At 39.0% G+C, this 22,302-nt stretch overlaps 1 protein-coding gene across 2 annotated transcripts; it reads right to left on the reverse strand.

Moving 5' to 3' along the window:
* Nucleotides 1-427: 427 nt before the first annotated feature.
* LOC136881489 (hemolymph lipopolysaccharide-binding protein-like) lies at nt 428-14,803 on the reverse strand. 2 transcript variants are annotated; one of them, XM_068225654.1, is made up of 4 exons: nt 14,777-14,803; nt 6,377-6,500; nt 2,737-3,009; nt 428-697 (listed from the first exon to the last, which is right to left on the reverse strand). In XM_068225654.1, the coding sequence occupies exons 1-4, from the start codon at nt 14,786-14,788 to the stop codon at nt 543-545; spliced, it is 564 nt and encodes a 187-aa protein (XP_068081755.1). In that variant the 5' UTR covers nt 14,789-14,803; the 3' UTR covers nt 428-542. The 2 variants fall into 2 exon arrangements, with proteins under 2 accessions (XP_068081755.1, XP_068081754.1); XM_068225653.1 differs by lacking the exon at nt 14,777-14,803 and adding an exon at nt 8,803-8,961.
* Nucleotides 14,804-22,302: the final 7,499 nt, after the last annotated feature.

Raw genomic sequence — 22,302 nt, forward strand, 5'->3', positions numbered from 1 at the left:
TCGCCAAATATGAACCGAGCATAGAGCGTGTTTTGCACGACACTAATCAGGAGTTAGTTACGGTAGTAGTTTTCTTTGCAGTATAACAGAGCTAAGAAACGTTTTATTACAAGTCCACATCGGTCAATAATCCTGAATTTTAGCCTTGTAACTTCCGAAAGTTTGCCCGTTTTTCGATGAGCAAATGATTGTTTTCTCTCATGAAATACCCACCTAATATGATTGTACTTCGGCTTGGACACCTGCTTTAATGCGACACACAAAAATCCGGACGCTCCATGGTAAAGTTGTTCTTGTTTCCTGATATTATTTTGCTCTCTTTTATATAGCTAATAAGCTCCATGTTCGCTAATCAATGTGAACATTAAAACACTGTAAAACTGAATGTTTAGTAATTCAATAATAATTTCCCAAAATATCTCTTGAATTTTTGTACAAATCATGAATGTTTTTAATATTGGCCATTTTTTTTACAAATCCATTCTTAACTGATATTGACAACTTTATGAAGATACAATTCAGTCAGAAATTTATCAAAAATATCATAGCTCCTGTTCACATATGAAGCCAAGTTTCCACTCGTTGGGAACATCTACCAACAGACCCTGAGAATTAAGTCCACCGCCGTTCTCTTTAGATCCTCCATTAGGCTGCCCAGATTGCCACATTGTGTAACCGGATTTCGACAGGGAAACACCTGAAAATGAAATGAAAACTCTCAGATTAAGATATTTTCTTATTTTGTAATCATACGTTTCAGTGTTGACAGTCTTAAGTTAATACAATGACCAGGTCGTCATTGGGATGAACAGGTTTTAAATTTCTAAGTCTAATCAGAGGCACGTCTTCTTTTACAGTACATTAAAATCTTTCTTTGGGTAGATGTGAATCGTTAAGTTTTTCAAATCAGTTGTGTAAGAAACCGTTATAAACTTGAAACGAACGACATCGCTGAACTGAGAAATTACACTGCTGAGTAACTGAATAACTGACACTTGGCTAGTAACGCGTAGCACCCAGTTTCACCCTTAACATGTGCCATTGCGTTGTGGGTTTGACTCCACAAAACACCACGAGTTTCGGGGAATCAGTCAGATCCATGACTGCCACACAGCCTCCCAATATGGATAGAGATTACACGGTACATGGGCCACGTTGCGCACAACTCCATCGACAGTAGCCGAGATATGCTCAATACGACTGAAGCCGAATTATACGGGGGCGTGGAAAGTTTCATTTTAACCGTTGACTGTATAATGAACCAATCGAATACCATTCGGGAGAGATGCACCGGTCCATTATTTCGCTGTAGTTACAGTCTACTGCAAGGCGCTGGGGGCGATCAAATCGGTGGACATGATCTGATTGTAGGTATACTCGCGGACAAAACATGGCGACCTCAGTTCCTGGAAGTGAGCTGGAAGCCAGCTGTCAATCACACCCTGCACCCTGTTGAGTTAACGAGTTCTAAGTGATCGTTGTTTGGTGTAGAGAGTTTGCCAAACCACTTTCTTCGGGCTTAATCTTTCTTCTTGTCGAGTGCAGTAGACGATTTGGCAACTCCGGCAACAATACACGAAGTAAATCTAATAAGCCGCTAATAGATACCGGGCTGCCGCCGGAGAGTAGTGGCGTGAGCGAGGTCGTCATGTTTTGTCCCCAAGTATACGTGTATCGTTTACAGACGACGGATGTTGGCCATGCACTACGGATCCCATTTTGTCCTAGCTGAAGATTCCCCATACGAGGCTACCTCTTACACCATCATGAACTGTACCTGCTGGGAAGAGGGATTCATTACCCCATATGCTTAGTGACGCACATGTTCCCTGCATTCCACGCGTACCCACTGGTACTTACCAACGACCATTTTCCATGCTTCGAGAACCTGATTAATGTATTCCCTTGCTCGTGGGAGTTTTTGTGGCTTGTGGCGAGTGGCAATCAGAGGAGCCTCAGGGATAAGGTGGCTTCTGTGTCTCACTGCGAAGAAGTTGTTCCTGATGGAAAGGCTGCCCTCACTTCCTACTTAACCACAATTGAATCTGAGAACGTTCTGCTGGACTGTAGCCCTTATAATTACCCCTTCTTACCTTCCAAGCTAGTTGACATCGACTCCTGTCATCAATGTAATGAACACTATGGCAGTAGACCCTGAGGTCGGTGGTTTTGAACGAATCCACTTACTGGTGGTACACTCCTGACAAGGAGACCTGAGAAAAGCATAGTACATGACAGACTTCGAAATTTTAACGGACGCTACATCTGTCAGAGTAAATCTTGCCGCAATCAAATGACCTGAGTTATTATGTCTTACCCACTATGTGCTCATTTGTTACCGACGATATCGTAATATACCGTACTATTATACTCATCGGGCCTACTACGGCGTCATTTCACTTAAACGGAGACAATATCTCAATCAATTGATAATCAGCGTAAGTAAATAACATGCGCACTAGGAAAAAACAGACATCACATTATACACACTGCTGTTTAACTCCCTGAAAAAGTTATAACCTTAACAGCCTAAGATTCAGGGTGTTCCGAGTCTTATTCCCAGTCGTTTCGTAAAAAATTCTCGGGGTCTGATTATTTTCCTTTGGCAAGGTACCTCTGAATAATGTCATAAGAAAAAGAGTGAACTGATATTAATTACAGCTCGCGGAATATAAACCTTTGCAGCTCAAAATGATTTTCAGCTTCCCTACATTTTTCCAGAAATTATAAACGTACCTGTAACAGTAACATAGTCCCCTTCAGCATATTTATCATGGAAACCAGCGTACACCCAATCTGACTTCAAAGATCCGGGAAATGTCGGTTTTCTTGAGAAGTACTCCTTCACAACATTGGCCTCGGCGTCGGAGTTGATGACAATAAGATGGGCTCCCTCCATCGCACAGATTTCTCGTGCTGCTTTCCATAGCTGGACTGTGGTGTGCAGTTTGTAGTAGCCTAAACCAGGAAACAGCTCGTAATCACCTCTTCGAAGGGGATTTTCTAGGGCTAAAACATAAATAAAGCACCTACGTTAAAGATGTATCGATTTGGAAATAGAAAAACACTATTCTATTTCCTCCAATTTCCAGGAGAGCCAGAAGATGCTAAAATGACCGGGTATTTTAGGTTTTATCCACAGTGGCATGGATTCTTCAAATGAACATTACAGTGGACGTACATGTAAGAGTGCCCAATAATAAATATTATTGCTGAGAGGGGATTTTTAGATTATTTCGGCTCTCCTGGAGTTCAGAGGAAATCTAGTTGCATTTCCCTTTTCAGACCCGACAAATGGTTATGCTTAATCTGTTTGCTAGTATGTAAGGACTAAACAATACACAATCTGTTGTTTACCCCTAGCAATATGGCATCCTCATCTCCAGCATATTATCTCAAAATCAGCACAATGTTAGGTTTGTCGTCATCTTCCTGCTTTTCGTGGTTTATCTGTAAATGCCATGCACCGGTCGTTTTCTTAGAGGTAACGTACCTTCCACTCTTTGACTTACATTCCTACACGGAGTTCAAGACCTACATTGTACCCGTATCTTCATTACGACTGACTAGTTTTGTTCACACTTGTTTGAACTAGGAAATGTCTCATGAATCCGGTGTCCATTTCCTTGTATCTTACATAATTTACGTAATAATTATTTCATGTTGTCAAGAATAATATATATTTTCACCAAGAGAAGAAGTAATTGACTCAGCCCAGGGACCAGATCTTCATGGTATACGAGTCTCTAGTAATTACAGTGAACGTAATTTGTCTGCCATTGAGACGAAGTATTCGAGAAATGAAAGGTAAAATTACATCCTATTTAGCGTAACCATTCATATGACGAGATCACGTAGTATTACCTCCATAATATGTATGCAACGCAGTAAAAGGTCTTCCTGAAATTAGTAAATTATGAGAGAACAGCCTCATTATACAATGTCGTTTGTGACGTTAAATGGTACAGCTATTGTCAAATGTCCTTGCTGCTTTTTACCCTTGTTCTAAACTGTACTTTTTCATGGTTCAGTCTTTAAGCCCAGGCGTCTCATTCAGTTCATCGATTATCTTACACTGAACATCTCTCGTAAGTTCTAGATGCTCGACTACGGCATTACTTGTGTGCTATTTAGCCCTAGTGCTTTGCTTTCTGTACCGTCCACTCCACTCCACTACGTTATCTACGGAGGATTCCTTTCTTTTACCAGAAATGTTCCATTGTCGAGAATATATATTTAGCACAGGTAGTAAGAAACACTCCCATCAAGTTAACAGAAGTACTCTGACGAGCTAGTTAATACTTTCAAGGATTCACACACAAATACCACAAATTCAGTGAACTATCCAGAATGACAAACTTACAGCTAAGCACATTTCCGAAGGGACAAAGGGAGCTGTATCTGCACGGATACTCGTAAAACGATCAGTCAGGTGCTTAAAACCAAACTATATTGTCGTCCTAAGGATTGTATCAGCAGTTAAGAATGTCGTACGACACACAGCTCCACGGTAACATCTATCCGCACCCATTTGGTACAGCGATATGGTTGGGAGTTACTGGGCCAATCCGTATTAACCTGATGTGCCCTGATATCAGCAGCTTGGACCAATAAAGAAGTAAAGGAGGTGTTAAGATGACCGCGTGCTCTAATGTCAGCACATCGTCCTAATTTCATTTCTTCTGATATACCATTAAGAATTTTTCGGAGAGTTTTATGATTTATACACTGACTGACAGAGCAAATGCAACACCAAGAAGGAGTGGTCAGAACTTTATGCCAATTGCAGGGTAGACTGACGTCACTGAGGTATGCTCATGATGTGAAATGCGCCGCTGTGCTGCGCACGTAGCGAACGATAAATGGGACACGGCGTTGGCGAATGGCCCACTTCGTACTGTGATTTCTCAGCCGACAGTCATTGTAGAACGTGTTGTCGTGTGCCACAGGACACGTGTATAGCTAAGAATGCCAGGCTACCGTCAACGGAGGCATTTCCAGCAGACAGACGACTTTACGAGGGGTATGGTGATCGGGCTGAGAAGGGCAGGTTGGTCGCTTCGTCAAATCGCAGCCGATACCCATAGGGATGTGTCCACGGTGCAGCGCCTGTGGCGAAGATGGTTGGCGCAGGGACATGTGGCACGTGCGAGGGGTCCAGGCGCAGCCCGAGTGACGTCAGCACGCGAGGATCGGCACATCCGCCGCCAAGCGGTGGCAGCCCCACACGCCACGTCAACCGCCATTCTTCAGCATGTGCAAGACACCCTGGCTGTTCCAATATCGACCAGAACAATTTCCCGTCGATTGGTTGAAGGAGGCCTGCACTCCCGGCGTCCGCTCAGAAGACTACCATTGACTCCATAGCATAGACGTGCACGCCTGGCATGGTGCCGGGCTAGAGCGACTTGGATGAGGGAATGGCGGAATGTCGTGTTCTGCTATGAGTCACGCTTCTGTTCTGTCAGTGATAGTCACCGCAGACGAGTGTGGCGTCGGCGTGGAGAAAGGTCAAATCCGGCAGTAACTGTGGAGCGCCCTACCGCTAGACAACGCGGCATCATAGTTTGGGGCGCTATTGCGTATGATTCCACGTCACCTCTAGTGCGTATTCAAGGCACGTTAAATGCCCACCGCTACGTGCAGCATGTGCTGCGGCCGGTGGCACTCCCGTACCTTCAGGGGCTGCCCAATGCTCTGTTTCAGCAGGATAATGCCCGCCCACACACTGCTCGCATCTCCCAACAGGCTCTACGAGGTGTACAGATGCTTCCGTGGCCATCGTACTCTCCGGATCTCTCATCAATCGAACACGTGTGGGATCTCATTGGACGCCGTTTGCAAACTCTGCCCCAGCCTCGTACGGACGACCAACTGTGGCAAATGGTTGACAGAGAATGGAGAACCATCCCTCAGGACACCATCCGCACTCTTATTGACTCTGTACCTCGACGTGTTTCTGCGTGCATCGCCGCTCGCGGTGGTCCTATATCCTACTGAGTCGATGCCGTGCGCATTGTGTAACCTGCATATCGGTTTGAAATAAACATCAATTATTCGTCCATGCCGTCTCTGTTTTTCCCCCAACTTTCATCCCTTTCGAACCACTCCTCCTTGGTGTTGCATTGTCACTGTCAGTCAGTGTACCATTAAGAAATTTTCGGAGAGTTTGATTATATATATATATATATATATATATATATATATATATATATATATATATATATATATACCAAGTTCATACCATGTGTTACAAAATTACACTAGGTGTGTAATGAATAATGTCGTTAGGTCGTGAATTGATAGTCTGTAATTATTTAAACAAGTCTCCTGCAGTACTATTCAATGGCTTGACTAATACAAGGCTCAGTGTTACCAGACACTGTTGTGCTCAGTCGAACCAGTTCACTATTGTTGCACAAGGATCGGCCATGTTCCACGTCCAAGGATATCTCCCCGCTACTGTTTGCAGTTCCTCCTATACCTTTCGTCAGATCTACCTGTTGAGAAGAAACTGTATTTAAATATCGATCATCTCAATAGATAACACAGTTTTTAAATATCGATCATCTCAATAGATAACACAGTTAATTGTTTAACAATATTATACAAAATAAGGGAGTATTAGCATGAATTAAACGAGGAAATATGGATTTTAATGTATTGTGGCGGGGAGAATTGTTTACTGGACTTTTGTCAAGTATCACCTGGTCGAAACACCAGACTTGAATTGGTTGAAGATGGTTTTTAATTAATTTAATCTGTTATTAAGGTAAAATATTCACATGAATCTAAAATCCACATTGAATTAAAATAGGCATTTCAACAGAGATGGAAGAAATGTGTCCTCTATAATTTCTCTGTGACGTCGAAACTTGCTTGTGCATTAGTTGTATGTGCTGTATATACTACATATGTTGTAGAAATAATTTTGAAATTGAACGGACTTTCTTACGGTTTGTACACTCAAAGGAGCACCATACATGTAATATTAAAAATAAGATGGAAATTAAAATAATTTCAACACTTGTCGTTAAGCGGTGACAGAAAAAATCATAACGAGTTGCTTTACATATCCTACGTTCTGTTGTATGGATAGTATTAATTCTCCTATGTAATATACGGAGTTTGTAAGAGGAGATAATATTTCAATAACAGAATGCATACATTGAAACATTCAACTTTGAACGAACACGTCACAAAGTAAGATTATCTATTTATAAAAGGCGCAATGATTTCATTCAGCTATGCAAGAATTACGAAGAAAATATATGCATATCCCTACCAGTTTTCGTAATACATCAGCTATTAAACGCCCTTAAAGGGTATTTAGGTTGTAAAGGATTAAGGAAAATGATAATTGTTATCTTCACAAAAGGCTATCTCGTAAAATGGATAGGAATAATCTATGCAAATCCGTAGTGATGCAACTCGGTTGCATGTGAAAATTCGCACTTATTTCCTCCTTTAAATTGTGGACGTCATATGTCAGCGAAGGGTTCTATCATTTTTCTTAACATAATAATAATAATAATAATAATAATAATAATAATAATAATAATAATAATAATAATAATAATAATAATAATAATAATAATAATAATCTTCATCATCATATGGCCTCAGCTACCGTGTGCAGACAATTCAATTTGACGCCATCTGGCTGTCAGCTCGTCAATTCCGACGTTTCGTTTTACTCTAGGCCTACTAGATGGCAGACCGTGTAAACCGAAACTCTCTTGGGCGGCTATGGCTGAGATTTAATTAATTTTGCCGGGTAAGCACCAAATGTGTCACCTAAGATCTTTTACATTCCTACATCGTACGACATGGAGTGTCTAATGGACTTATTTCCGCCCTTCAAAAATTCAACTACCTCTGTCAGGTTTGAACCTGCTATCTGGGGAACCGGAGGCCAACACTTTACCACTTTGGAACAGAAAATAAGAATAAGAAGCTTATGTTTCTTCCGGGGATGTTCACTACTATTTGAGGCATATTAAGGCCAGTCTCAGAGCCAGATGTATTTTCTGACTCACCAATATGAGAACGTGAGACTGGAATGGAACCGGAACCTTTTGAATGGTAGGCCACCACCCATACAATTCTGCCGAGGAACATGATTACGAATATTTAAAAAAAATTATTCATGTTAAATGTGATTAAATGTATTATATGTTTGTACTATTTTAGGAAGACCGTAAACTTCGTACAGAACAATCTTCCCTTTGGCACTTTCCATATTTTCAACGAGAGGCCATGTAACTCCAGAGACATAATATTCCATTCAATAAGTAGAAAGAAATAGGATGTGAGATACCATTTTTCTACCATTTAGTGAAATGCTACAATAATATTACTCTTACAAATGCTTCTAAATTACGTGCAACAGAGTAATCTCTCAGAGAAAATTCAACGAAAATCACATAACATATCGTAACATTTCAATTAAGAATGCTGAAGAGCAGTGCCCCTAAAGTGACCAACCGTTTACCAAGTAGTGATGTGGAAATGATCAAGATTGGCTTCGAAATTATATTTTTATCAACCTGAAGTACATATTGTAATTAATATTTGAATATTCGTTATATTCTCGAAATTTTGAGAAGACTGCAGCTTCTCACAACTAAACTAAAAACACACATTGATTACGAGAGCAATACATATTCTATTGAAATTAAACGTAATGGCGAATTTACGCCCATTATTTTAAAACACAGTGTCTATTGGTGGTGTATAATCCTCTGTTCTTTTTAACCTCAGGATAGTTTCATAATACAATGCTGTTAAGATCAAACATACCTGCAAAATACGATGAAGCGATGAGTTCTTCTTGCTGCTTATTGAAAAATGGAATATTTCTTCATTCGATGAACACGTTAAAGCTCTGCTGACCTCAACAGCCAGCAATGCCATCACAATTACACAAGACACTGAAGACACCATGTTGTCGTGCGTTCACTGTTGTACTGTATTATGGATTCTGCAATGAAGTGCCCAAAGAGAAAATGAAAACCAACTTCTTCAGTCACTTCAATTACCACTGATATGCATTTAGGGCAGTCGCCCAGGTGGTAGATTGCCTATCTGTTGTTTTCCAAGCTTTATCTTAAATGATTTCAAAGAAATTTGAATTTTATTGAAAATCTCCCTTGGTACATTATACCAACCCCTAACTCTCCTTCCTATTATCGAATATTTGCGCCAATTTATCCTCTTGAATTCTAGCTTGATCTTCATATTGCGACCTTTCCTACTTTTAAAGACACCACTTAAACTTACTCGTCTACTGATGTCTTTCCACGCCATCTCTCCACTGACAGCTCGGAACATATCATTTAGTCGAGCAGCTCCTCTCCTTTCTCCCAAGTCTTCTCAGTCCAAACTTGGCAACATTTTTGTTACGCTACTCTTTTGTCGGAAATCACCCAGAAAAAAATCGAGCAGCTTTTCTTTGGATTTTTTCCAGTTCTTGAATCAAATAATCCTGGTGAGAGTCTCATACGCTGGAACCACACTCTAGTTGGGGTCTTACCAGAGAGTTATATGCCCTCTCCTTTACATCCTTACTACAACCCCTAAATACCCTCATAACCATGTGCAGAGACCCGTACCCTTCATTTACAATCATATTTATGTGATTACCACAACGATGATCTTTCCTTATGTTAACACCTAGGTACTTACAATGATCCACAAAAGGAATTTTCGCCCCATCAACGCAGAAATTAAAACTGACAGGACCTTTCCTATTTGTGAAACTCACAACCTGACGTTTAACCGCGTTTATCATCATACCATTGCCTACTGTCCATCTCACAACATTATCGAGGTCATGTTGCAGTTGCTCACAATCTTGTAACTTATTTAATACTCTATACAGAATAACATCATCCGGAAAAGTCTTACCTCTGATTCCACTTCCTTACTCATTTCATTTATACATATAAGAAAATATAAAGGTCCAATAATACTGCCTTAATTATGACAGGGTCAGATAAAGCTTCGTCTACTCTAATTCTCTGAGATCTATTTTCTAGAAATATAGCTGCCCACCAGTCACTCTTTTGTCAAGTCCAACTGCACTCATTTTGCCAGTAGCCTCCCATGATCTACCCTATCGAATACCTTAGATAGGTCAATGGCTATACAGTCCATTTGACCTCCTGAATCCAGGATATCTGATATAATTTGCTGGAATCCTACAAGTTGAGCTTCAGTGGAATAACCTTTCGCAAACCCAAACTGCCTTCTATCAAACCAGTTATTAATTTCGCAAACATAATATAATCAGAGAGAATGCTTTCCCAAAACTTACGTGCAATGCTTGTCAAACTGACTGTCCTGTAAATTTCAGCTTTATATGTATATCACCCTTTCCTTTATATACAGAGGCTACTATAGCAATTCTCCATTCATTTGGTATAGTTCTTTCATGTAAGCAATAATCAAATAAGTACCTCAGATATGGTACTATATCCCAACCAATTATCTTTAGTATATCCCCAGTAATCATATCAATTCCAGCCGCTTTTCTAGTTTTCAAATTTTGTATCTTGCTGTAAATGCCACTGTCATCATAAGTAAGTTTTATTACTTCTTTAGTATTAGTTACCTCCTCTATCTTGACATTATCCTTGTAACAAACAATCTTTATATACTGCTGACTGAATTATTCTGATTTTGAAGATCCTCACGTTCACACTCCCCTTGTTCAATAATGATTCCTGGAATGTCCTTCTTGAAACCTGTTTCTCCCTTAAAGTACCTATACATACTCTTCAATTTTTCACTAAAATTTGTGTGACCGCCTATCATGCTTGCCATCATGATATCCTTAGCTGACTTCTTTGCTAGATTCAATTTCCTAGTAATTTCTTTCAATTCCTTACTTCCAAAGCCATTTGTAACTCTCTTTCTTTCCACCCTGCACCTCCTTCTTAATCTCTTTATTTCTCTGTTATAATATAGTGGGGCTTTACCATTCCTTACCACCTTTAAAGGTACAAATCTATTTTCACATTCCTCAACAATTGCTTTAAACCCATCCCAGAGTCTGTTTACATTTTTATTTACCGTTGTCCACCGATGGGCCGGCCCTGTGGTGTAGGGGTAGCGTGCCTGCCTCTTATCCGGAGGCCCCGTGTTCTATTCCCGGCCAGGTCAGGGATTTTTACCTGGACCTGAGGGCTGGTTCGAGGTCCACTCAGTCTACGTGATTAGAATTGAGGGGATAACTGACGGTGAGATAGCGGCCCCGGTCTAGAAAGCCAAGAATAACGGCCGAGAGGATTCGTCGTGCTGACCACACGACATCTCGTAATCTGCAGGCCTTCGGGCTGAGCAGCGGTCGCTTGGTAGGCCAAGGCCCTTCCAGGGCTGTAGTGCCATGGGGTTTGGTTTGGTTTGGTTTGGTTTGGTTTTCCACCGATCATAATTACTTTTTTTTAAACTAACTCAGGCTGTTTTATCAGCCTAATAGTCCTAATTTTAGTACATTCCTTTCTTTTACATTTATGTTTAACTACGACAAAACCTAATGCCACTGATCACTAATGCCATCTATTACTTCGGTTCCTCTATAGAGCTCATCTGGTTTCACCAGCACCACTTCCAAGATATTCTTCCCTGTAGTTGGTTCCATCACTTTCTGAATCAGCTGCCGTTCCCATATTAACTTAGTTGCCATTTGTTGGTCATGCCTCCTGTCGTTCGCATTACCTTCCCAATTGATATTTGGTAAGTAGAGATCACCCCCTACTATCACGGTCCTTCCCATGTCGTTTCCCACATAGCTAATTATCTTATCAAATAATTCTGTATCAGCGTCAGTGCTACACTTTCCCGATCTGTACACTCCAAAGGCATCAAGTTGCCTATTATCTTGAGTTTAGCCTTACACGTAGAATTTCATGTTTGTGAGCTTTAACGTTTTCGTAGCTCACAAATTCTTATTTCACCAGAATAATACTCCTCCTCCTACCATTCCTATTCTATCTCTACGGTACACACTCCAGTTCCGTGAGAATATTTCTGCATCCATTATATCATATCTCAGCTTTGATTCGTCCGACTCGTTGGCTGAATGGTCAGCGTACTGGCCTTCGGTTCAGAGAGTCCCGGGTTCGATTCCCGGCCGGGTCGAGGATTTTAACCTTAATTGGTTAATTCCAGTGGCCTGGGGGCTGGATGTTTGTGGTGTCTCCAACATCCCTGCAACTCACACACCACACATAACACTATTCTCCACCACAATAACACGCAGTTACCTACACATGGCAGATCCCGCCCACTCTCATCGGAGGGTCTGCCTTACAAGTGCTGCACTCGGCTAGTAATAGCCACACGGAATTAATTAATTAAGCTTTGATTCAACTCCTATTACAATATCTGGTATGTATTTATCTATTAAATTACTTAATTCCATTCCTTTCTATACATTACTTCTACAGTTCAGCACTGACATTTTAGGTCATCCCTACTTGACTTCCAGTTCCCTGTGCTCTTATCACGGCTCCCTAGGCCACCCCGTTTCCCTGAATGTACCTCCCTATAGCCCTTTTAAACAAATTTCGTAACTTATATGTACTCCTGCAGTTTAATTAATGGCCGTCTGAGCGCAGATCCCTATCTCCTACCGAACCATTAGGATCTAGAAATCTCACTCCCAGTTTTCCAAATACACTCCATAGTCTCATTTAAATCCTCAATCACCTTCTAGTCAGTACCCCTCCTACACAGTATTCCACTCCTTCATTCTTACATGTACCTATATTTAATATATCAGTGTATGGTGATTTATGGTGATTTACAGGACACCAACGTCATGCGTCGGCTTTGTAAAAATATCAAAATGAGGTATTGCCTTGGAGAAATTCTTATATGCGATAGTGTGATGTGTAATAATTGAGGTGAAAGAGCAGATTTCATTAACGGCAAGCGACGACGTGATTTTCATGATTTGGTAAATGTCCTCATATTGGGACATTGTAAGATAATATTGTTTTTCTCACGAGAATGCCATCCTTTTCATATAATTTATGTGTTGTTAGGTAATAAAATGGCGGATACCTGCGGGTACCGAAAGTTAGATAAAGGGACCGATCCCTATTGATTAAGAAGTGTAATGAATATGTGTGCAGTGTTAATAAACTGATTTGGGAATGCCAGAATGAGATTTAGAAGTGACAAAAACTCATAAGTAACATTAACGGCATTTCCCATATAATTAATTTTGGTGTTGAAAATCGCCACGTAGGCAATAATATGGCATTTCTCGTGTGTATAGGTATTTTCAGGTGACTCTATCAGTTATTAAAAGTTATATTTTGAATTGGGAGCAATCCATTCTTATTTAGTAATAAACCTCTAGAAGTAGTACCAACATTCAAATATCTCGGAGTTACTCTTCAAAACATTGGCATATTTTAACAATCATATCAAAGAAAGAACAACATCAGAAATAAAAGCGATTTACAACATGCAACAAACAAAAAACTTTCAACAAAAACAGCAATGATACTATTTAAAAGCTATAGCACCAATATCAACTTATGGGATTCATATAACCTGGGATAAACTTAAAATTAACGACTTGATAACTGTAGAGAAATTTAAAGCTCGTTATATGAAACAAATCCGCGGTATCGGGAAGACAGCACCATCAAGACTGACCTATGTCTTACTAAAAGAAACTTTCTTTATAGAAGGCATCAAAATGCAGATAAACCTGCCAAACACTGAGGCCTACGTGAAAACATTCCAAATTCTAATAGAAAAACGCAGCTATATATGGAATTACTTTTATTCAACAGATGGCATAATGACGGATGATTGGAAGCAAGCTAATTACGAGCTTAGACACGTAATAATGCGACATGCAACACATGGTTTTCATCACAAGTTCTGTCAAAATAAAAGATTTCATCACCCAAATAAAATTGTGTGTGTGAATGGTGCAATGAGCACTGTGAAGGGTATCATGCAAATATCTGGAGCCAGAGACAAATATCTATAACAAAACTAGGACTAGTGTAATGTAATACAGTATTTATATTTTGTTAATAATAATAATAATAATAATAATAATAATAATAATAATAATAATAATAATAATAATGTTTTGCTAGTTGCTTTACGTCGCACCGACACAGATAGGTTTTATGGCAACGATGGGACAGGAAACGGCTACGAGTGGGAAGGAACTGGCCGTGGCCTTAATTAAGGTACAGCCCCAGCATTTGCCTGGTGTGAAAATGGGAAACCACCGAAAACCATTTTCAGGGCTGCCGACAGTGGGGCTCGAACCTACTATCTCCCTAATACTGGATACTGGCCGCACTTCAGCGACTGCAGCTATCGAGCTCGGTGATAATAATAATAATAATAATAATAATAATAATAATAATAATAATAATAATAATAATAATAATAACAATAATAATACCGGGCGAGTTGGCCGTGCGTGTAGAGGCGCGCGGTTGTGAGCTTGCATCCGGGAGATAGTAGGTTCGAATCCCACTATCGGCAGCCCTGAAAATGGTTTTCCGTGGTTTCCCATTTTCACACCAGGCAAATGCTGGGGCTGTACCTTAATTAAGGCCACGGCCACTTCCTTCCAACTCCTAGCCCTTTCTTCTCCCATCGTCGCCATAAGACCTATCTGTGTCGGTGCGACGTAAAGCCCCTAGCAAAAAAAAAAAATAACAATAGCGTACTCCTCTTACTATAGCACCCTACATTCAATATATTTAGATCAAGTGCCCACTTTACTTACGAACAGCACCATTGATCTTGAGCGTAGCCGTTGTGCCAGTTGAAAGTACGACTTCGATGCCCGGGTTTGAGTTCCGAAGTTCCTCATCCAGAATACTTCCATCCAAATATTTATTAGTGAAATTAAATTTTATATTCAGCACTCTGCCGACCCCGGGACAGGTGCAATACGAATAAAATGTTCTACCAAAACATGAGTTATGTTGAATGTATCGTAATAAGAAATAAACTCGTCTACAAAAACACCCGATTTTCTACAAAATAATGAATTTTAAAAGTTCAGTTAATAACACAGTAAGCACAATATATGTCTGTATGCCTATTAAGATTCTCAGAAATGAAAACAATGGAATAATGTTTATATCTTAAGTAATTTACATCAAAAGAAATTTCGAGAATCGTACCTGACGGATTAATATTTTTCTCCTGACATACTCTATGTTTTGCTTAGTTCAGTATTTATAGGAGTGGAATGAATTAATGTTATTCCCCGCGATCGCGATGCTCATTCGGCTGCTCTGTGAAGGTCAATCAGATAGCAGCTGGGAGTTAATACTGACGTAATGAAAACAAAGCTTATCAAACTAAAGAAAGCTCAATTCTCTCTTTTTAATGTAATTTGCTTTACGTCCCACTAATTACTTTAAAGGGTTCAGAGACGCCGAGGTGCCGGAATTTAGTCCCGCAGGAGTTCTTTTACGTGCCAGTAAATCTACCGGCAAGAGGCTGTCATATTTGAGCACCTTAAAATACACCGGACTGAGCCAGGATGGAACCTGCAAAGTTGGGTTCAGAAGGCCAGCGCCTCTACCGTCTGAGCCACTCAGCCCGGCGAAGCTCATTTCTTAGACAGTCTAAGACCTATTCGAGTTCGAACGTTCGTTCAAAATACCTATATATAATGCATATTCTCATCGTCACGTATGTGGCATTTTCTTCCCTACCAGACAGATAGAAATGAGGTAGTGACGTTACACGTTTTGTACGTAAATAATTAACCTTACATTGTAACTTTCATGGGCTGAAAACCTTACCTGGTAACGCATATAGTTTCTATTAAAAAAAAAGGTCTGCTTTTCAAGGAATCCGGTTTAGATGCATAACCATATGGCTGTAGATTTTCTTAGTTAACTGTATGGTGAGAAGGAATGCCCATTAATTATTTTTCAGTAGCCATGCCAAGTGTTTGAAGTCCGTTTAGTCACTCCTCATTAACCCTTCACTGCGCAATTTTTCAAATTTTGATGAAAAAAATATATTTTATTACTTATAATGTACTAATTTGTGGAAAAATAGTAAAACAAATTATATTTACAAAATGTGAAGATTATGGCTTAAAAAGCGGTTTGGGTCTCAGGAGGAACACTGCGCACTGAGGGTAAAATAATGTTTGAGAACTCTTAGAAGACATAAATACTTTATTGCAGGGGTGTTTTTAAAGATGTAATTAAAAAATTAACCTTCCAAAGCAAAAAGCACAAGAAACTAAAGGGCACATATATACAGCATGTACAAAACACACTGTTTGAAAAATAAAAAACTAATACGAAAAATGAACATTCACGCTGATTATGAATAATGCATTGCACAATCAGGTAAATTTAGCACATATGTTTGATTTCCTTTTATAAGTCTAATTATCACACAGATAGTAGGCTATTACATGTCCGGCCCCGCGGTGTAGGAGGCAATGCGTCCGCCTATCACCCGGCGGCCGCGGGTTCGATTCCCGGCCGGGTCAGGGGCTTTTAATTGTAATGATTAATATCCCTGGCCTGGGGACTGGGTATTTGTGACGTCCTTAATTTTCTTTTACTCACACACAACATTCCACATTACCGCCATTTCAATTACATGCAGGTTCATACAATATGGTGCCAGTAGGGGCAAAAGATCCACATGGACTGACGCCCCGAACAAATAGCATTTTAAAAGAATTTAAAAAATCTGCAGCAAGGATCAGTTTGAAAATAAATTTTATATTTTCCTTTCAATGGGAAATATCGTGTCTACTCAATTTCAATTAGTGTGATAACTGTAAAAACAGTTTTTCTTATTGTGTAGGCACAAATATACTGCACTTTTTACGCACTTAGAATATGTTTTAGCACTACAACCAGGCAATTTAATGCGCTGTTGATTCTCGGTAAATACTGGCAAATGAGAAAGATAATCACTCCGGACATCTTGTGGTGGTGCTGGTGTAGTAGGGCTTTTCCTCTTCTTTAGCTGTAGCTGCTCTTCAACTTCAAATTTAGGCCTTCCCCGTGAGGGAGTAATGGGTTTTCCAAACTTGCAGAGTATTACACCAAGATCAGCACGGAATTCAGCAAGTGTCATAGTAGGTTGTATCCCTTTTTCAGTAAGGCATCTCTTAGACAAAAAGCCAAGCATTTATGACTAACAGATCCAGCTCACATATTTCATCTGGTAGCACCGTTTTGCCAGAAAATTTGAGATCTTCGGCAGCCCATTGCATACATCCTCTTTTCCATATAACATTTCTATATTTCACTTTATCTGTTGTTTGATTTGCTAAGGTAGAAATACACTTAGGACCTCTCTGTTTTGCACCATCTGGGACAGACTCTACACTGACAGATGTTTGTGGCTGATTGGAATAAGGCTCAGTAGGTGGTTGTTGTTCGGTACCAAATGTTGATTGGTTAGGCTCAGGGCCAATTGGTGGTTGTCTGGAGAAAGCCTTAGGGGTTATGTCCTCAGAAAAGGGTATATTACCCATTCTGAACTCTTCATCACTATCATCTGAATCATCCAGTCCATCTTCACTATTTTCAGCTACTGCAAGAATTTCTTCCAGTGCAGCAAATAATTGCTTATCAGTTAGTTTTTCATTATATGATATTTTTAATACAATACAAATATTATTAAGGCATAAACACACTTTGAAACACTGTTAAGCAATTTAAAAACACTCCATTTCGGTCCCTGAACGAAACCAAGTCAATAATAACGAAATAATATAACCTCTAACATGGTCTCCATAAAAATATTCATGACTGCGCAGTGGGTCCCACAAGGAACAAACAGTTTTCACTAAATTTTCTGCTGTAAAGAAACATAATTCCACAAAAACCATGTGTATATTATCCTAAAAGCCCTCAATAACACAGAAAATATTTTAACAAGTGAAATTTGTCAATGTATGCACTTCCTATCAACAAGAGAAACACAGGTATTTGGAGTAATGGCTGTTGTCATGGAAACACTATAAAATTTCTTTGTAGGTGATCCCTTTGTTGGTCTATGGTGGATGATTTATGAACTAAAATGTCTGAATAGTCCAGGCCTCACAAGGAACACCATCCTCAGGTGGAAGATCGGTTATTCAGTTACTCAGGGATGCAAAAAGTAGTATGGGTCTCGTGAGACCCACTGCGCAGTGTAGGGTTAAGTAAGACACCGGAATGCTGCAAGATAACTAAGTCATTACATCCAGCAAAGATGCAGTTTAAGATGAACAAGTTTACACATTTCATTCTTCAAGACTGATGACCAGTATTGTTCTAAATTTGCTAGCAGATATTTAAAAAAAACGAAAGAAATTAAATTGAAGGATATTACCCAGGGCATTGTATTATTCAAAATGATGAGCCCACCAGTTTTTAAAGCGAAAAGTTACGTTTTCGTATTGATATTTCCGTGTTCTTTACCACGATATTGTACATTATCGAAGTTGAAGCATTCATACTTCTTTTGAGCATTATTTTTCCGATTATGGAGGCCGTATGCATAAGGGTTATACCTTCACAGATTCCCCACTCGTACCATTATGCATGAAAGTGTTCGCTAAAGATCAGATCTTAGTTGATCAGATTAAGACAGTTGAACATATTAAACCCTATATCCCCAAAAGTGAATTCTAATTTATTCTTTTATGCCAGATAATAATTTGAAATTAGTAATTGGTATTTTTTGGGAGAAATAAATTTGTAGTATTGCATGATGTTTGATGTGATGACAATCACGGGACCTTCAGTTTTACGCGGGTTATTAACCGTAAGAACGTGATATTTCATTTCAACGATAATATATGTGCTGGTCGGGTTTCTAACTATGGTGAGCCGAGGTCGCTCAATACACCACTTGGCTATCTCGTCTGCGTCATTCCAGAATATAATCTAGAATCTTTAGTATGTAGGGTACTTTTGTGTCAAATGGATGGTTATTGACAGAGACGTAGCGAGTTCCGTAGGACATGGAAGGTATAAGCTAATTACGGGAAGGATAGATTTTTTTGACGTTGTTTTTGAAGGGCGGTGAAAGTGAGGTAACTTTCCCTAACACAATACAACTTACTCACTTACATTCCAAAAAGCTAGGGAGTTGCAATATGGCACGGTTAATTTCCATAAGCTAGTTAGGAAAAGTGAAGAATTTTCGTTCCGATATTTCGTGATTAAAGGAGTGATACTGGGATAAATACCACAATTCCAACATTGTTAATTCTCACAGTTCCCCGTAAGCTATATGGAAAAGCTTTTCCTTATAATATGGTTTGGAGAAGTAACGATGTTCTATTCCTATGTTTCATAATAAATAGGGTAAAACTGGGATAAACATCCTAAATCGACACTTCTCGCAACGGCAGAGAGTTAAATATTATGGCTCATTTTTTATTTATAAGCCTTTTAAGTGAAGTAAGGAAGTATATTAAGACGTTTTGAGGTAAACGGGTGTGAAAGCGTGGAAATTATCCCAAATATAAATTCTCCGAATCATCAATTTCTACGAAGCTAGTAGCCTGAAACTTGGCACAAGTATATATAAGCTAAATAAAGAAAGGAGGGACGTTCTTTCTTTCTTCGAACGATTTGTGACAAAATGTGTGAAATATAACTTCCACACTTACATTATTATTAATTCTCACACTTCCCAGGGGGATGAAACTTGGCACAAGTGTTTCTCATAAGCTGTTTAGAAAAGTAGAGATATTTTGTGATCAAGGGGGTGACAGAGTTAATTTCCCTAATTAAAATATATATGATATTCACTATTCGTTCGAAGCTAGAGGGTTGTAATTTGTCTGAGGTGTTCCTTTAAGCTAAGTAAGGAAAGTATATATGTTTTAAAAACATTTCTACTCTTTAGGCTTTTTCAATCGCGAAATCACCAGCGTTTTACTTCTATGTAATGTACTAAGCAGAATGGGATTAGGGTAACTATCTGAAACATATTGTCACTAAACTACAATATTCCCACATCGGTAGAGGGCTGAAAATTGCATCAAAACTATGCATCTTCTACATATAAAAGACTAACTCAGACTGACTGTAATCAACGCCCAGCCAAAACTACTCGACATAAAGAAATGAAAATTTGTGCGATACATTTACATTACAGTGTACGTGCTCACTAATGGATGATTTTTGGATATTATGTCGCTATGGGGAGGGGGGGTGAAAAGGAGGGTGAATTTCTTAGATCAGTATATTCATATCCGAAAAGCATAACATTATACAGACGCAATAATCGGTATTTGGAATGTACTTCAAAAATAAATAAACACGTATTTTTTGTTTTCTGAACATTCCCTTATTTATTTATTTATTTATTTATTTATTTATTTATTTATTTATTTATTTATTTATTTATTTATTTATTTATTTATTTATTTATTAAATGGCGAAGTTAGGGCTCTTGTCCCCCTCTTACACTTAACCACATTCAATATGTTTATTTTTACAGTATTAATTGAAAATGTATGTTTAATCAATTACAGTTATTGAGATAAGTAAGACAGATAAGGAATAAAACATTTCAATTAATTAAGATTACTATTGATGAAAAATTATAGGATAAATAGAGAGTGGATAAAAACAAAATATATATCAACTTAATACCTAAAGCGTTTATTTCCTAACTAGCTTCAAGGAAAACTTATTCAAATATAAGGCTAAAATAAATTAACTGAATATCAGTTTGTTAAAATCTGAGTATACTAAAATCAATGTTACTGTGTAGCCTGTTTCTAGGAACAGTCTATAGTAAGAACGTAAATAGGATAGCATAAGATACTTAAAACTAGTACGTAAGTTTTGGTTTAATTCACACGTCATTCACTCTTACATGCATTCGAGTCAACTGTATGTACTCTGAAGGAAATTACGGTAGGATTTTTTAAATGTTCTAGATGAGCAAGACTTTTTAATATCTTCCTGGATCGTATTCTATAACCTCGAAGCAGAGACCAGGAATGAATGGCCGTAGGTATTTTTTCGATGCGGTGCTATTTCAAGTAGTGATCCGGAACGAGTGTTCATTTCGTGGAATGATGAAAGAAGCCTAAAATTGGACGATAGATAGGTGGGGCTGTTTGAAGAAAGCAACTGATAGACGAGGGTCATTTGGTATGTTTTTCTACGATCATTTAAACGTAACCATCCCAACGTTTTGTACTATGGCTTTATATGAGCATCATTTCGGAGCTGGAAGGCATATCGAATCCACGAGTTCTATACACTTTGTAGTTTGGCTGCTTGTTCACAGGTTAGGTCAATCAATATACTATCACAGTAGTCAAAGATTGGAAATAGAAGTGTTTGTATAGGTTTTAATTTAAAGTCCAGTGGGAGAACATTTTTATGACTCTTCAAAGGATGAAGGGATGCATTTACTTTTCTGCACACATTAGTTATATACTCATTCCAGATCAGAGTCTCTTTCAAGGTGACCTCAAGATTTATAACTATCTTGGAATATGGAACTTCGGTATCATCAATGGTATTTGGAGGAGGATTGGGATTACTATTTAGAGCACATAGTAAATGTTTGTGCCCAATTATTATGCTTTGGGTCTCTCGTGGGTTGATGAGTAAGGCGTTGTTTCTGGCATAAGTTGTGAGTGGTTGTAGGTCTGCATTCGTATGTTGTTTCGCTTCTCATATACTATCTACACTAGTATGCTCATATATCTGTAAGTCATCAGCACCCAGGTGGTATTTACAGTGGACAAGTGGGGATGAAATATCACTGATATGCAGGCTGAACAATAAAGGTCCCCGCACAGATATTTGAGACACACCAGAAAAACTGATAGCCCATGTGTACGTAACATCGTTTACTGAGACACACTGACGACGATTTGTGAGGTAGGATATAAAGAAATTGAGCGCACTTCGATCGCCTATTATTTCCAACGTTCCCAGTTATTAAGTACAACAAGGAAAGTAATACAAAGAAGGTAAATTAGTAAATCACCTAGAAAGTGTACCATTCCATCTGAGGTGCCTTCTGGTACTCAGAGAGGAATCGTTACGTCTTTGTATGTACAACTCCGTGTTCATTAACATGTTATTTGAAGTTTGTGGAGTTGAAGCATGTAACACCTGAGAATTATTTTCCTTTTACAGAGTCCTTATGCGTGGGGGTTCTATATCCAATAAATTCCCCCTTGTTTTGCGAGGGTGCAAACAGAAGCGATAAAGAAAAGAAGGTTTCTGGTGAACGTATTAAGTTCGGTGGAGTCTAATGCCTTCCCTTTAGAAACCTCCAATTCTTCATGGA

Source organism: Anabrus simplex, chromosome 1 (assembly GCF_040414725.1).
Source record: "Anabrus simplex isolate iqAnaSimp1 chromosome 1, ASM4041472v1, whole genome shotgun sequence".
NCBI lineage: Eukaryota > Metazoa > Arthropoda > Insecta > Orthoptera > Tettigoniidae > Anabrus > Anabrus simplex.

Bases quoted from the DNA above. Each gene is read 5' to 3' on its own strand.
- LOC136881489 (XM_068225653.1), bottom strand. From the start codon at position 8,946: ATGGTGTCTTCAGTGTCTTGTGTAATTGTGATGGCATTGCTGGCTGTT. The intron at 6,501-8,802 runs GTATGTTTGATC...TCTTCTCAACAG, and splicing joins CGCTTCATCGTATTTTGCAG to GTAGATCTGACGAAAGGTAT. The intron at 3,010-6,376 runs GTAACACTGAGC...TTTATGTTTTAG, and splicing joins ACTGAGCACAACAGTGTCTG to CCCTAGAAAATCCCCTTCGA.